The sequence below is a fragment of the Neoarius graeffei genome, chromosome 13 (genome assembly GCF_027579695.1).
Source record: "Neoarius graeffei isolate fNeoGra1 chromosome 13, fNeoGra1.pri, whole genome shotgun sequence".
NCBI lineage: Eukaryota > Metazoa > Chordata > Actinopteri > Siluriformes > Ariidae > Neoarius > Neoarius graeffei.
Window position 1 is genome coordinate 42,860,190 of NC_083581.1, and position 16,414 is coordinate 42,876,603.

At 44.7% G+C, this 16,414-nt stretch overlaps 1 protein-coding gene across 1 annotated transcript in view; it reads left to right on the top strand.

Moving 5' to 3' along the window:
* Nucleotides 1-16,414, top strand: part of LOC132896734 (collagen alpha-1(XXIV) chain) — a 286,940-nt gene that overhangs the window by 119,739 nt on the left and 150,787 nt on the right. The window contains exons 6-10 of the mRNA XM_060937767.1: nt 6,120-6,173; nt 6,456-6,509; nt 13,650-13,694; nt 14,484-14,537; nt 15,290-15,334. Of these exons, the coding sequence (XP_060793750.1) occupies nt 6,120-6,173; nt 6,456-6,509; nt 13,650-13,694; nt 14,484-14,537; nt 15,290-15,334 (252 nt within the window). The remainder of the gene's footprint in view (nt 1-6,119; nt 6,174-6,455; nt 6,510-13,649; nt 13,695-14,483; nt 14,538-15,289; nt 15,335-16,414) is intronic.

A 16,414-nucleotide genomic window follows, 5' to 3' on the forward strand; every position in this document is an offset into this window, starting at 1 on the left:
TAAAAATAAAACACAATGATGCATGCTATTATAGGAAAATAATCAACTTTATGTTATGTGGGATGGTGAGAAGCACAATTACTATTCCTAGTGTTGAAGTATTTCATTCCTCTTGTACTACAATTACAAACTTTTAAATTATCAAGAAACTTTTTATTTGTTTATAGTTATGATTAATGTTAGAGTACTCAGCCACAATGTCTAATATGGTATCTATGATTTCTGGAAGCAATACAGAATTTAAATGTCATTTATATAAATATAATACATTGATTTTTTTTCTTTAAACTGACAGTGGTGCATCTCAAGGAATAAAACACAACTTGGGATGTTATTATAGGAAACTGATCAGCGGCAAGGGGATGCGATGCAGCCTGATGTAGAGTGACTGATAACACAGTAGATTAGATTATTTTCTAATTATTTGCTGCAACAATTTGCCAGCAATTACAATTTCTTTAAATTAAAGAATAATGCTGTACTTTTTATCCATTTATAGTTACCTTTAATGTTGTAGAACTTACATTAAAAACAGTTAATTTTAGTAACATGTTATAGCAGCTGTAAACAATCGTTCTCTGTTCTGCGACAGCCCTTACGTCTTCAGTCACACCTGAACGGACCACACTATGTTAGGGTTTTGCTGGGATTCGAACCTGGTTCGTTGGTGTGATAATCCAGCAAACCCCCACTAGGCCACCAGGGGGATGACTCAAATGCAGAGGCGTGAGGCGGAAGTAGAAAAAGAATCAAAAGGTTTATTTAAACTATATACACTATATACAGGGCAAAACAAAAGACAAAAAAAAAAAAAACCAAAGAGTATAATCCAAAAGAAAAGCAAAGTGCAAAAATACAAAAGCTAAGAAGATCAAAAAACACAGTACAAAGGAAACTGGAGATAAACATAACAGCACAAAGACTCCGTGACAAGAGGACTGAACTCAGGGGTATAAATAGACAAACTAATTAAGGACACAGGTGAAGATAATTAGGCAATTAACACAAACTCAAAACACAGGAACAGTGGCGGCCTCTAGAGGCCAAAATGAACACGACATGAAAAGGAAATAACAGCGGCCTCTAGAGGCCAAAACAGTCCTAGTCCTAACAGGACCCCCCCCTCTAGGAGCGTCTCCTGACGTTCCCAGGGCGATCCGGATGGGCCGAATGGAAGTCCCGACATAGTTCTTTATCAAGGACATCCCGAGCAGGAACCCAGCAGCGCTCCTCAGGACCATAGCCCTCCCAGTCCACCAGATATTGCAACCCGCCGCGGACCCGGCGGGAGTCAAGCAGGCGATTCACAGTGAACACAGTCTGCCCCTGGAAGATGCGGGGGGGTGGGGGGTTCCTAGGGGCAGGGGCATACGTAGACGTCAGTACGGGCCGTAACAGGGAAACATGGAAAGTGGGGTTGATCCTCAGAGTCCGGGGCAACTGGAGCCGGTAGGAGACAGGGTTCACCCTGCGCACCACCTTGAAGGGGCCAATGTAGCGAGGAGCAAGCTTGCGGTTCTCCACCCGCAGTGGAAGGTCCTTAGTGGACAGCCAAACACGCTGCCCAGGGCGGAAAGCGTGTGCAGGTCTTCTATGGCGGTTGGCCTGAGTCTGGTTGGTTCTGGAGGTCTGTATGAGGGTCTTCCTGACCTTGCTCCAGGTCTTGCGACACCGTCTCACATATTGGTTGACCGAGGGCACCCCCGCGTCCTCCTCCTGGTCCGGGAACAGAGGTGGCTGGAACCCGAATTGGCACTGGAATGGCGACAGCTTGGTGGCCGATGACTGCAGGGTGTTGTGGGCGTACTCCGCCCATGGCAGCCAGGTGCTCCACGATGTCGGGTTATCCATAGCCAGGCCTCGCAGGGTGGTTTCCAGGTCCTGGTTGAGCCTCTCCGTCTGACCATTGGACTGTGGGTGAAACCCAGAGGAGAGGCTGGCAGTGGCTCCGATGACCTTGCAGAACCCGTGCCACACTCGGGAGGAGAACTGGGGCCCTCGGTCTGAGACGATGTCCTGTGGAAGACCAAAGACTCGGAAGACATGATTAAACAAAAGTTTCGCAGTTTCAAGAGCAGAGGGGAGTTTGCACAGTGGTATGAAGCGGCAGGCCTTGGAGAATCTGTCAACTAAGACCAAAATGACCGTGTTACCTTGTGACTCAGGGAGACCCGTGATAAAGTCGACTGCCACGTGGGACCAGGGACGCCGGGGAATGGTCAGAGGATGCAGGAGACCCTGGGGACGCTGTCGTGGGTTCTTGGTTCTGGTGCAAACCTCACAGGACAGGACAAATGACCTTACTTCCTTCTCCATGTTAGGCCACCAGAAGCGTCTTTTCAGGAAGTCCAGGGTCCTTCGAGCTCCCGGGTGGGCGGTGAGAGGGGAAGAGTGACCCCACTGGAGAACCTTGGCCCGGGCTTGATGTGGGACGTACAAGAGGCCTGGTGGCCCCGTCCCAGGACCGGGGTCCTGGCGTTGGGCTCGTCGGACAGCCTCCTCAATACCCCAGCGGACAGGGGCCACAATCCGGGACACAGGGATAATAGGCCCGACTTCATTCTCCCTGTTAGTGGCAGAGAACAGTCTGGACAGTGCGTCAGGTTTGGTGTTCTTGGAGCCGGGGCGGTATGAGAGGGTGAAGTCAAACCGACTGAAAAACAGGGCCCACCTAGCCTGTCGAGGGTTCAGTCTCTTGGCTTGCTGGAGGTACTCCAGGTTCTTGTGGTCAGTCCAAACCAGGAATGGATGTTGTGCTCCCTCCAGCCAGTGCCTCCACTCCTCAAGGGCCAGTTTGACCGCTAGCAGTTCTCGATCCCCCACATCGTACCGGGACTCAGCAGGACTCAGGCGGTGGGAGAAGTAAGCGCAGGGGTGCCGCTTTCCTTCCGAACGTTGAGAGAGCACCGCGCCGACACCACTGTCCGAGGCGTCCACCTCCACGATGAATGGTTGGGAGGTGTCCGGGAGAACCAGAATGGGTGCCGTGCAGAAGCGGTCCTTGAGGTCTTTGAACGCCTTTTCTGCCTGAGGAGACCAGCCATAAGATCCACCTGTCCCTTTGGTGAGGTCTGACATGGGTGCTGCCACAGAACTGAAGTTCCTGATGAACTTGCGGTAGAAGTTAGCGAATCCTAAGAACCGCTGAACCTCCTTAACGGACTTGGGAGTAGGCCAATCCCGGACGGCCAGGGTCTTGGCAGGGTCCATTTGGAGTTGGCCTGTCCGTACAATAAATCCCAGAAAGGAGACCTCGGGAACATGAAATTCGCATTTCTGGGCCTTGGCGAACAGATTGTTCTGTAGCAGCCTCTGGAGAACCTGGCGGACATGGTGGCGGTGCTCCTGCACGGTCTTGGAAAAGATAAGGATGTCGTCGAGGTAGACAAAAACGTATAGGTTAATCATGTCCCTTAAGACGTCGTTGATTAGGGCCTGAAAAACAGCTGGTGCGTTGGTGAGTCCGAAGGGCATCACCTGGTATTCGTAGTGCCCAGACGGGGTGTTAAAGGCAGTCTTCCACTCGTCTCCCTGTCGGATACGGATGAGGTGGTATGCGTTCCGTAGGTCCAACTTGGTGAAGACGGTGGCGCCTTGGAGCAGGTCGAAAGCTGTGGACATCAGCGGAAGGGGATATCGGTTGCGCACAGTGATCTTATTCAGGCCCCTGTAATCAATACATGGTCGGAGCCCCCCATCCTTCTTGCCGACAAAGAAGAAGCCGGCTCCAGCAGGTGAAGTGGAGGGTCGAATAAACCCAGAGACCAGGGCATCTTTGAGGTATTCCTCCATGGCCTTGCGTTCTGGCTGAGAGAGTGAAAACAGTCTGCCACGAGGAGGGGTAGTCCCAGGGAGCAAGTCGATGGCACAGTCGTAGGCCCGGTGCGGAGGAAGAACGGCGGCCCTGCTCTTGCTGAATACCTCCTTGAGATCCCAGTACTCTGTGGGAACTTGAGATAACTCGGTGAGATCAGGGGGCTCGGCAGGAGACACAGGAGAGCTAGAGAGCAGACAAGAGGCATGGCATGCAGGGCCCCATTCCACAACCTGGCTTGTTACCCAGTCTATGCGAGGGTTGTGGCGAGTAAGCCAAGGAAAGCCTAGAATAACTGGGAACTCAGGTGAAGGAATCAGGTGCAGGGATATTTCTTCCTTGTGACCTTGAGACTGGAGGAAAACTGGAGAAGTAACTTGGGTGACTCTTCCATCACCTAACGCTTGGCCATCGAGGGCAGACACAGACAGTGGGACTTCAAGAGGTGCAGTCGGAATATTGATGCTTTGGGCGAAGTGAATATCCATAAAGTTCCCAGCCGCCCCTGAGTCTATCAAAGCTTGACAAGAGTGGACAGACTCACCCCAGGAGATGGAGACCGGGATGTAGATTCCTTGGCCAGGGAGTCCGGGAGAGAGGGTAGGCCCCGTCACAACCCTCCCTCGGCTGGACGGGGCGGTCCTTTTCCCAAGAGTTCGGGACATGATGCTCGGAAGTGACCAGGCTTGCCACAGTAGATGCAGCACTTGTCCCTCCTTCTGCGCTCCCTCTCAGATGCGGAGAGGCGAGTACGACCCACTTGCATGGGTTCTGGACAGTCACTGAAGGAGGTAGACGGTCTCCAGGTAGAGGTAGGGAGGCTGGGGGGGCTCAAGGCTTGGTGGCGTTCTCTCATCCTGTTGTCCAGACGAATAGCATGTGAGATGAGGGTTTCGAGGTCACTTGGGCATCCAATAGAGGCCAGACCGTCCTTGATGGGGTCAGACAGACCATGGTGGAAGGCTGACACCAGGGCAGTCTCGTTCCATCCACTTACTGCTGCGAGTGTTCGGAACGAGATGGCGTAATCTGCGACGCTTCCTCCTTGCCGGATGGACATGAGCTTTCGGGCTGCGTCGGTACTGATGTCTGCCTGATCGAAGACCCGAAGCATCTCTTCAGAAAACAGCTGGAAATCAAAGCACTCAGGTCCCTGTCTTTGCCAGATAGCAGTAGCCCAGGCTCGCGCCTTACCAGCTAATAAGGTGATCACAAAGGCAATCTTACGGCGATCCGTAGTGTAGGTGGTAGGCTGAAGCTCAAAGGTGAGTTGACACTGGGTAAGGAACTCTCGGCACTCACTGTGCTTGCCGTCATACCTCTGTGGTGCAGGAAGGCTGGGTTCGCGAGGTGAAGAAGGCAGCATTGCAGGAGGCACTGGAGCAGGAGTGGGAGCTGGATCAGGAGCAGGAACTGGATCAGGAGCAGGAGATGCAGGCAGAGATGTCAGCTGTGCCAGGGTTTTCCCAATTTGCTGAAGCAGTTCCTCGTGGCGAGCGAGGGCCTCACGTTGGCTGGTGAGCGTACGTCCATGAGCATCCATGGTCGCTCCGAAGCGTGTCAAAGCTGCCATAATTCCCTGAAGGTTGGCCGGGTAGACAGTTGAAGCAGCCTCTGCTGAGTCGGTCATGACGGAGTCTTTCTGTTAGGGTTTTGCTGGGATTCGAACCTGGTTCGTTGGTGTGATAATCCAGCAAACCCCCACTAGGCCACCAGGGGGATGACTCAAATGCAGAGGCGTGAGGCGGAAGTAGAAAAAGAATCAAAAGGTTTATTTAAACTATATACACTATATACAGGGCAAAACAAAAGACAAAAAAAAAAAAAACCAAAGAGTATAATCCAAAAGAAAAGCAAAGTGCAAAAATACAAAAGCTAAGAAGATCAAAAAACACAGTACAAAGGAAACTGGAGATAAACATAACAGCACAAAGACTCCGTGACAAGAGGACTGAACTCAGGGGTATAAATAGACAAACTAATTAAGGACACAGGTGAAGATAATTAGGCAATTAACACAAACTCAAAACACAGGAACAGTGGCGGCCTCTAGAGGCCAAAATGAACACGACATGAAAAGGAAATAACAGCGGCCTCTAGAGGCCAAAACAGTCCTAGTCCTAACACACTATGAGCTCTGGACATTGTTTTGATTGTTTTTCGAACATTTTCCTGGCTCAGTCATTTACATAACTTACAGAGTTTCAGTACCAGGTCAAATCTGAGACCAATTTAAATTCATGTCAGTATATTTCAAAATGGTTTGGCAAGACAAATGAACTGAGATGATGTTTTGTTTCCTCAGGGTGCAAAAGGTGATCCTGGGTTGTCCCCAGGTCAGGCGACGAAAGGAGAAAAGGTAATAAAATCACTGCTCATAAAATCTCTGAGATCAGCTTACTGCTTTGGTTTCTTTCTTGGACCTTCCTTCACAGAAGGTCAGAACATGAGTTCATGTTGAATTAATCAATGCTTCCACGATGGTTAAGTCCAATTTTTTTCTCCAGAACACGTTAACCATTTCACTGTCATTTCCTTAACAGCTCTATCTTTTTTCTGTTCCTGCTTCACTTCTCTAGCCATGATTTTTTTTGCGGGTTTTTTGTAACATTCTCGTCTTATCTTTATCTCTTTTGCATAGGGTGAGAGAGGACCACCAGGTCTACCAGGCCATAAAGGTTTTCTAGGTCCAGTGGTAAGTTCCTCTTCACGCAATCCTTGTGAGGGCTCATCCCAACTCACCTTGCTGGTATCCCACAGACAAGAGTTTTGATGGGCTTCTTTGTGCCTCACACCTCAGATATCCAACCTAAAAGTATATATTTCACTGCCATTCTGTGGACTAGATTGTGGATAGTGTGTGTTGCAGCTTCCATTACTGCTGCATGGCATTTCTCAGCAGGATAGAGTTACACACTGGCATAAAGTTCCTGGCAAGAGCCTCACAAAATCAGAGGTCATCTTTTAACAGCAACCCTCTGGCATGACGGCTTTAAAGTCCGAGAGACGGAATCAGAGATGAGCATTAGCAACAAAGCTCAGAGTGGTTCTGTCTGTAAGCAAAGACCATCCTAATAATTCAGGTCGCCTTTAAAAGGTTTAGGAGTTTCCTGGAGGAAGAGGAAAGAATCTGTCAGTTATTGTTACTATCATGAGTATAAGTAAGGAATATTATGTGCCTTGGGATGTACTGTTTTAGGAAAATATCCAACACCAGAGTGGAGAGATATGAAACAGTGTTATTTTTACCATTGTGAGGTTGATTGTTTTCCTATGAAGTGTTTTATTCCTCTTATACCACAGCAAATTGCCAAATATTAAATTTGTTTATTTGTAAAAGAACATCATATCATAGGTTTTATCAATTTATAGCTAGATTTAACACCATTGAATCAGGAGCATCACCAGGCTCTCTTTCATTTCTACCTTGATGTTAATAAGAAATAAATGGAAGTTTGTGACGTTATCAAGAAACCACAAAGCATAAAGTCCTCTGTCCTGCAAACTTTGTTACAGCTTTACCTCTGACTAACAAAGTGCTGACACTGGAGACTCCTTCCATACATGTTCATAAATTCTTACTACCCCCTTACAGAAAACATTCTGACTACACACGTTTTTATCCCCTGCTGGCCGAAAGGCCCGAAGGGGGATTATGTCGTGGTGATTTCCGTCCGTCCGTCCCGGGAAGGGTGCTCACCTTCTGAAATCAACTCGTCTCACAATTTTTGGACGAATTTCATGAAACTTGGCAGGATTCTTTGTTATATATCAGTAATATGCATATTGTAATGCATGTTACTGTATGCGTATTACTGTATGCGTATTACTGTACGCATATTACTGTATGCATATTGTAATTTCGTTAAATTGGGTCACATTTTACCATTGTTACAGCCCTTGATTACCACAATTATAATTTGCCAATTTCATGAGAGTGTCTTAATTCTCATCTCATCTCATTATCTGTAGCCGCTTTATCCTGTACAGGGTCGCAGGCAAGCTGGAGCCTATCCCAGCTGACTACAGGCGAAAGGCGGGGTACACCCTGGACAAGTCGCCAGGTCATCACAGGGCTGACACTTATGCCGCTTTTCCACTACCAACGCGGCTGAGTCGGGCTGAGCCGTGCCGTGCTGAGTCGAGCTTAGTTGGGCTGTTGGAGTTGCATTTCGAATACAACCGCGCTGAACCGTGCTGGCTGGAAGTGGGTGGACACATTGGGTGGAGTTAGCGAAAGTGGGTGGACGTCACGTGATGTCGTTAAGCAGCGCAAACAGTGACATCAGTGATCTTTTAAGCGGCAGTCTCATGCCCCGGATAGTAAACAATAAACATGGAGTCGTTAGTGTTGCTGGTCTTGGTGCTGTGGCTTGTTGTCACCGACAACGCCAACAGATACTGGCAAGAGCGTATTATGAAGCATAAGGCTTCATAATTCTCGTAATTCTTCTTCTTCCGGGTTTACGGTGTTTACAGATCCCAGCGTGCTCGCGGGGCGTGTGTGGGCATGTGAGGACACTCCTCCTCACCAATCAGTGTACAGGGGAGTGTCTGCTCACGCCCCCAGCCTCACTCGGCTCGGTTTGGCTCGCTTCAGCCCCACTCCAAAACCGTGCGAGTTTTAGGGGCTAAGCAGGGCTGAAGCGAGCCGAGTCGTGCTGTTTTTTGGTAGTCGAAACGCGAGCCGTGTCGGGCTGAAGTGAGCTGAAGCGAGCTGAAGTGAGCTGAAAAAGGGTAGTGGAAAAGGGCCAATAGACACAGACAACCATTCACACCTACGGTCAATTTAGAGTCACCAGTTAACCTAACCTGCATGTCTTTGGACTGTGGGGGAAACCGGAGCACCCGGAGGAAACCCACGCGGACACGGGGAGAACATGCAAACTCCACACAGAAAGGCCCTCATCGGCCACAGGGCTCGAACCCAGGATCTTCTTGCTGTGAGGCGACAGCGCTAACCACTACACCACCGTGCGGCCATGAGAGTGTGTTTTCCTTCTGAAATCAACTCCTCTCACAATTTGTGGAGGAATTTCAGCAAACTTGGCAAGAGGCAGTGTTTAATGTCGGTACTACGCATTGTTATTTTGTTTAATTCAGTCACATTTTACCAGAGTTACAGCCCTTGATTAACAAAATTATACTTTCACAATTTCATGAAGGTGTGCTCACCTTCTGACTTCAACTCCTCTCACAATTTTTGGACGAATTTCTCGAAGCTTGGCAAAAGCCCTTGTTATATGACAGTCATACGCATATTGCAATTTAATTTCGTTTGTGAAAATTTTACCAGAGTTTTGACCCTTGATTAAATAACTTGTATTTTAGCAATTTCATGGGGGTGTACATTCTTCTGAAATCAACTCCCTCACAATTTGTGGAGGAATTTCACCAAACTTGGCAAAAGGTTTAGTTATATGACAGTTATACGCATATTGAAATTTTGTTTAATTTGGGCAAATTTTACCAGAGTTATACCCTTGATCATTAACAAACTTGGACTTTGGCAATTTCATCAAGGTGTGGTGTGCTTGCTTTCTGAAATCAACTTCCCTCACAATTTTTAGAGGAATTCCATGTAATTTGGTAAAACATTTTTGTCCCTTGCTGGCTGAAAGACCCGAAGGGGGATTATGTCATGGTAATGTCCATCCGTCTGTCCATCCGTCCGTCCCGGGAAGGGTACTCACCTTCTGAAATCAACTTCTCTCACAATTTTTGGAGGAATTTCACAAAACTTGACAGGATTCTTTGTTATATGTCAGTAATATGCATATTGCAATTTCGTTCAATTCAGCAGCGTTTTACCAGAGTTATGACATAGTTGCCAGCAGGGGATATTGTGCTCTCAGAGCACTCTTGTTAATCTGTTTATGGGAATGAGCTGTTACTATAGAGTCGGTAATATATTAGAACGAATGCTTTAATATAAACCTGTGATTTGCAGCTACTCTACTATCCGAGATGCTGTTGTAGAAAATTAATCAGCACCTTCTGACCAATCACAATCCAGTGCTGTGGTATAAGTAAATGTTATTTTAGCTACAATTCCTGTGTTCAGTTGCTGAAACATGCTGGACAATTTCTTTAATAAATTGCCAAAGGACAACTTTTCAAATTTGTTCAATTTCAAATCTTGAGACATTTTTGTGCCAGAGCTAAAAGAGAATGATGATGGGTCCTTGGCAGAACTGCCCTTTAGCCCGCTGTTCCGCCCCTACATCTCCACATCTGAAGAGGATTTAGGAGAATAGATGGGAAGATGACAGCTGCTCGGAGATGAAAAGCGATTTCTGGTGGATTGCTTATGAAGTGACATATCGGTCCACCAAGAATCCTCGATGAATTTTACCTCGTTTTTAACTCCAGTTCTCTCTGCAATAAGATTGCGCTTTTCCACCAAAACATATGGTTTTCTGATATACCTTTGAAACTCTTATTTGTTAAGTATAAATATTGCAGCTGAACTGACTGCAGTAATCCATGGTTGATGGTCCTTTTTATCGATTATGACCCAACTTGCGACCATAGCCATTGATACTTTCATCTTAAATGTGAGGTTAAGCACTGTGGTTACACATCTCTCCAGATGTCCCTGAACAGAAATAGTCCTGCATACCATACCTCGGTCAGGCATAAATAACCCTGAAGCATCACCATGCTGTCAGGGTGCGGGGTGAAAGGCCAGAATCTTCCAACACACTGAATTCCCCATTCCTCTGCATTTTAAAGTGCAACAACACCTAAGGGCTTTCATGAGCCCGCTCAAATCATACTACTTATTACTACTAAACTAATAAGTTTGCTACTAAGTAAGTGTTTGATTAGGTGGATTGGGTGAGTTATGCTGGGTTTACACAGCCTGGGTTTGCTGTTGAAGAGACAGAGCATCAGTGTGAATCGCACATTATCAGAATTCTTTGGTCATGAATTGAGATGGATGAATGATGTCATGATTTAGGACCACTGAGGTAGAAGACCACTGACAAAAGTGTGAGAAATTTCTGATGAAAATACTCTACATCGCACATTCAAAATCCACCCATTGGAGAACACCAAACTCACAGGACAGTTACAAATCCACATGTGGCAATAAAGAAACATTAACCAAAACATGTTAATTGATAAAAACAACATCTCTTAAAGGGGAACTGAAGGCAAATTTTTTATTATCAAAATTCTATTTATCTCATTTTATAAAATATAGGAATGCATTTCTGACGGCTATTTTGTCGATTCATCTTAAATGTGAGTTTAAGCACTGTGGTTACACATCTCTCACTGCTATAGCAAGTTATGAGTGTTTGAAATATGCGCTGTAATATATCAGTCCATATGTCAAAGCAATGGCCGTAAACGAGATTCGCTGAGACCTGTGCGAGACATCGTAGGACGGAAGTAAAACGTACAGCGGAAATCAAAGTGACCAACATCTGCCAACGTTGTCAAAAGAAGCGCGCGCCCTCTTTCGAATGCTGACGTAATCAAGCCGGAAGTTTTCCCTGTGTCCGAAATCGCTCCCTATTCACTATATAGGGCACTGTATAGTGGGGACGCCATTTTGTAATGCTGTCCAAAACCTTAGTGAGGATTATGTGGGAAATGCGCTCAGTATAATATGTATTTATCACAAAAATACATGCATGTATTTATTATTTTGAAAACCCACCAGCTGCCTGATCTGGCACGTTTTAATTGTGCGACAGTAATGACGTAAATACCAGCGCAGCGGACTAGTCCTTATCCTGCCGTCTTTCCAACTTTTCTCTACTCCACGTTGGTTCGAAGTTGTATGGAATAATCTCAATCACTGATGAAGCTGGCAAAGCTCGATATTAATCTAAATTGGAATGATATGGCGATTTGCCCGCTGTGTAAACAGTTTTCAGAATGGTGGCGCTGACACTTCACGTTTGAAGTCTCACACAAGTCTCATGAAGATCGCGCGGGTAAGCGACACCTGCCGTGGACCATACAAACTACGTTCAGCATGGCTAAAAACTGAAAAGGCCAATAAGTGTAATATGCTAATACGAGTCATGATATAAGGTTAATAAAACCGAAAACATAATTGAATAACACGTTAATTAAGAAAGCAAGTTTAAAAATTACTTCAGTTCGCCTATGTCAGGCTTGCTAAGAAGAACATCTCTGTTTTCTGCATAAGCTGATTTCAGGATCACGCTGATTGTAAGCAGCATCGTTCAGTGCTTAACATTATTTTAAATTGCTCAACATCTTTTGTTAGAGGATGGTCATTGTACAAACCCCATTTCCAGAAATGTTGGGATATTTTCCAAAATGCAAAAAAAGTGATTTGTTAATTCATGTGATCCTTTATTTAACTGGCAAAGTACAAAGAAAAGATTTTCAATCATTTTACTGACCAACTTAATTGTATTTTGTAAATATAAACAAAGTTAGGATTTGGTGCCTGCAACACCACTCAACAAAAGTTGGGACAGAGGCAAAATAAGGCTGAAAAGTTTATAGAATACTCAAGTAACACCATTTTGGAAGATTCCACAATAGGTAGGTATATTGGGAACATGTGAGGGCATCATGATTGGGTGTAAAAGGAGCATGCACCAAAGGCTCAGTCTTTACAAGCAAGGTCATAGCTCACCCCTTTGCATCAGTGCCCACAGCATGGATGAGTTGCATGTGTATGAAGGTAACATTGACACGGAGGCATATGTTGGGATTTTAGAGAGACATACGTTGCAAGCAAGGCAATGTATTTTCCCAGGAAGTCCAGGCTTAATTGAGCAGGACAATACCAGGCCTCATTCTGCCTGGCTCCGTAGACACAGAGTGTGTGTGCTAGACTGGCCTGCTGCCAGTCCAGATCTGTCTCCTATTGAGAATGTATGGCACATCATGAAGAGGAGAATCAGACAACAGCGACCACGGACTTTTGAGCAACTGAAGTCTTGTATCAAGCAAGAATGGACAAAAATTCCAATTGCAAAGCTGCAACAATTAGTATCCTCAGATCCCATATGATTAAAAAGTGTTGTTAAAGGAAAGGTGATGTAATACAATGGTAATAATGCCTCTGTCCCAACTTTTTATGCGTGTGTTGCAGGCATCAAATTCTAACTTCATTTATATTTACAAAATACAATTAAGTTGGTCAGTAAAACCATTGAAAACCTTTTCTTTGCACTTTTGTCAGTTAAATAAAGGTTCACACGAATGAGCAAATCACATATTTTTGTTTTTATTGCATTTTGGAAAATAGCCCAACTTTTCTGGAAATGGGGTTTGCATAATCTGACATGGAGAACATATCATACAGTCAGCTATAGAATTCAGATGAGATTTTTGTTTTTGAACAGCAGTGTGATGAGTAATAATCTAGTGGAAAAACGGAAGAACCATGTTTTTATTTTGGGAAATTTTTTTTTTTTTTTTTGTGTGTGTGTGTGTGTGTGTGTGTGTGTGTGTGTGTGTCTAGAAACAAGAAAAAAACCCAGCAGGTCCACCAGCAACCTCAGTCTGAGCCAAACGAGGCAGTACGATTCTGCCGCATGTTCTTTTGACCACCCATCTCTTTCACTGTTGTGACTTGTCTCCTGTGTGTAAAGCTAGGCGTAGCCCTCTGAAGGGGAAAAGCTTGAAAGGTTTTGACAGTTTGGAGAGAGTTCTTAAAGGGTATTAGCCTCATCTAAGATAGAGGGGTGTTGGGAACCTAAGGCAACAAAACCCCCCAAAATGTGGCTAGACTGGGAAAAGAGAACACATGAGAGGAATGAGAATAAGGTACTCTCTCTCTCTCTCTCTCTTTTTGCATTTCTCATCATTTGCTTTGGTTCTCTATTAATCACAGGGTCCCAAAGGCTATCCAGGACCACCAGGTTATCCAGGAGAGCAGGTATGCAGCCTGCATGCAAAAACACTCACAATGCTATTCTTTTTTTTTCATTTCACTTTTGCATTATGCTAATATAGATATTAGGGTGTAATGCTACACTATTTGTTATTGGATTTATACCCAAAGTGAGTGTGGAGTAAATCAGAAGGTTTTTTCTTTTTTTTTTTCTTTTTTTGTAAATTAAATATTAACCTTACCACTTTGTCCTGGAAACACTTAAAAAAAAAACCCTCCAGATGTAAAATGTCAGCATGTGGTGTGACTTCTGGCTGTGATAGTTCCTCAGCCTCAGCTACATCACTCCAGGTCATAATCGCTCTCAACTCGAGACAGTTTCTATAAAACTCCTCATGGACAACTGGCTTCTTAGTTGTGATCTGATTCCGTATGTTGCCACATTCCCATCTGAAACAGGAAGTCACAGCTGACTGATATACAAAACATTTGACATGTGCCACACCTCTGCTGAATCGAAACAATCAGAATCGCATTCTTGCTTAGTCTGATCAAACCTCTGGAAAAGCACATCACACCACGACTTTGTACAAATGAACTCCAAACATGCTTTTCCCTTGACCGAGCATCAGTTACGAAAGGGAATAGTGTGTGTTATACAACCTGACGAAGAGTCAGCTTTGAAGGACTTCACCCTGGGCCACAGCCAGAACTGGGGTGAGGAGAATTCGGCCGGCTAGCAGATCGGGGTGCTATCGAGAACAATAGCTGTTCTATTCCTCCAGTGGCATGGCTATGTTCTCAAATTTCCCTTCTCTCTGCTTCTTTCTGCAGGGTTTGCCAGGATTGCCGGGCTTGGTCGGGGCGGCAGGTTACCCTGGCAGGCAGGTGCAGTGACCAATATCCACTAAAGAGAAACTATATACCCAAAATTCCACCTTGGGAAGGGACTAATGTGTAAAGGAAAGGAGTCCAGGACAGGAACCTTTAATACAGTGAAATAGTAGACAAAATGTTCTTGATTCTGATTGGATTCATTTTCCTTAACAGCAGGATTACATTAACACTTGTTCTATAGTAATGCCTTGTCGTTTCTATAGTAACAGTTCATTCATAGGGATTTTTGTATGGTGGACTCGCCATATAATTTAAGACTAATAATAAAAATATGTATTCTTTAACAAAGGAACATGTATTATTATTATTATTATTATTATTATTATTATTGAATATAGTTTTCTCTGAGGAGACATTTATTTATGGAAGGAGTCTCCAGTGTCAGGATTTTGTAATAGTCAGAGGTGAAGCTGTAACTTTAGGCTTTTGGGATGTTAACAGAACTCCATTTATTAAAAATTGATAAGGAAGGGAAGGGACTAATGTGTAAAGGAAAGGAGTCCAGGACAGGAACCTTTAATACAGTGAAATAGTAGACAAAATGTTCTTGATTCTGATTGGATTCATTTTCCTTAACAGCAGGTTCACTTCAAACCATTTCTTGAGGTTTAACCAACAATGTTAATGTTCAACTGATAAGTTTTTACAAAGAGAAAGTTTGATCAAAACATTGAAGCAATGATCCGTGTTGTGTTTCACCGTGCTGAGCATAATTAACTGTATGTGTGTGTGTTCTCTTTCAGGGACTGGCAGGCCCAGAGGGAAACCCAGGCCCTAAAGGTGTCAATGTGAGCACAACCTCTCTCTATTTGTTTTTGTTTATGTATGTAAGCATGTGTTAAATTGACCAAGATGAACATGACACCGTGTCAGAATATACCCATCATATGGTAAAATATAAGTAAACCAAAAGTATATGGACGCCTGACCTTCACACCCATATGTGGGCTTTCTTCAAACTATTTCCACAAAGATGGAAGCACACAATTGTGTAGAATGTCTTTGTACGCTGTAACCTTATAATTTCCCTTCACTGGAACCAAGAAGCCCAAACCTGTTCCAGGATGACAATACCCCTGTACACAAAGCGAGCTCCATGAAGACATGGTGTGTTAAGGCTGGAGTAGAAGAACTCATGTGTCCTGTACAGAGCCCTGACCTCAACCCCACCGAACACCTTTAGGATGAACTGGAACACCAACTGCACCCCAGGCCTCCTCACCCAACATCAGTGCCTGAACGAACACAAATCCCCAACGCCACGCTATAAAATCTAGCGGAAAGCCTTACAAGAAGAGTGGAGCTTATTATGACAGCAAAGATGGACTAGGTCTGTAATGGGATGTTCAACAAGCACATATGGGTGTGATGGTCAGGTGTACACAAACGTTAGGACATGTAGTGCCATTATTTGTGTCTGTATCTGTTTGGATGCTCCAAATATCTGTATCTGTATTCGGATATAACGATGAAGTGGGTGTGGCTTAAATCAGTGGGGCTTCTTCATTCACAGTTGTTACTTTTGTTTGTACCTGCCTACAAGTGGATTTCTAGTGAATTTAATTAATTTTGTATCCCAAAAAACCTAAACTAATCAAATTGGGAGTACGCAAAGAAATTAGTCATTTAATCCACAGTGGAATGGTTTAAGGATGCTGTAAATGCATCGTGAGTCTTTATTTGTGTCTGACTGCAGACTGCAACCTACATGAAAGTAAAGCTCTTCAGCTTTTTTGTTGTGTCCTGCACCTCCTATTCGTATAAATAAATATATAAAATAAACGCACCTCCTATTCATATCTTTCGAACACATTCTGAATAATGCATTCTTATTCAGTTACATCAAACTAGCAGTCCGTTTGTACAGG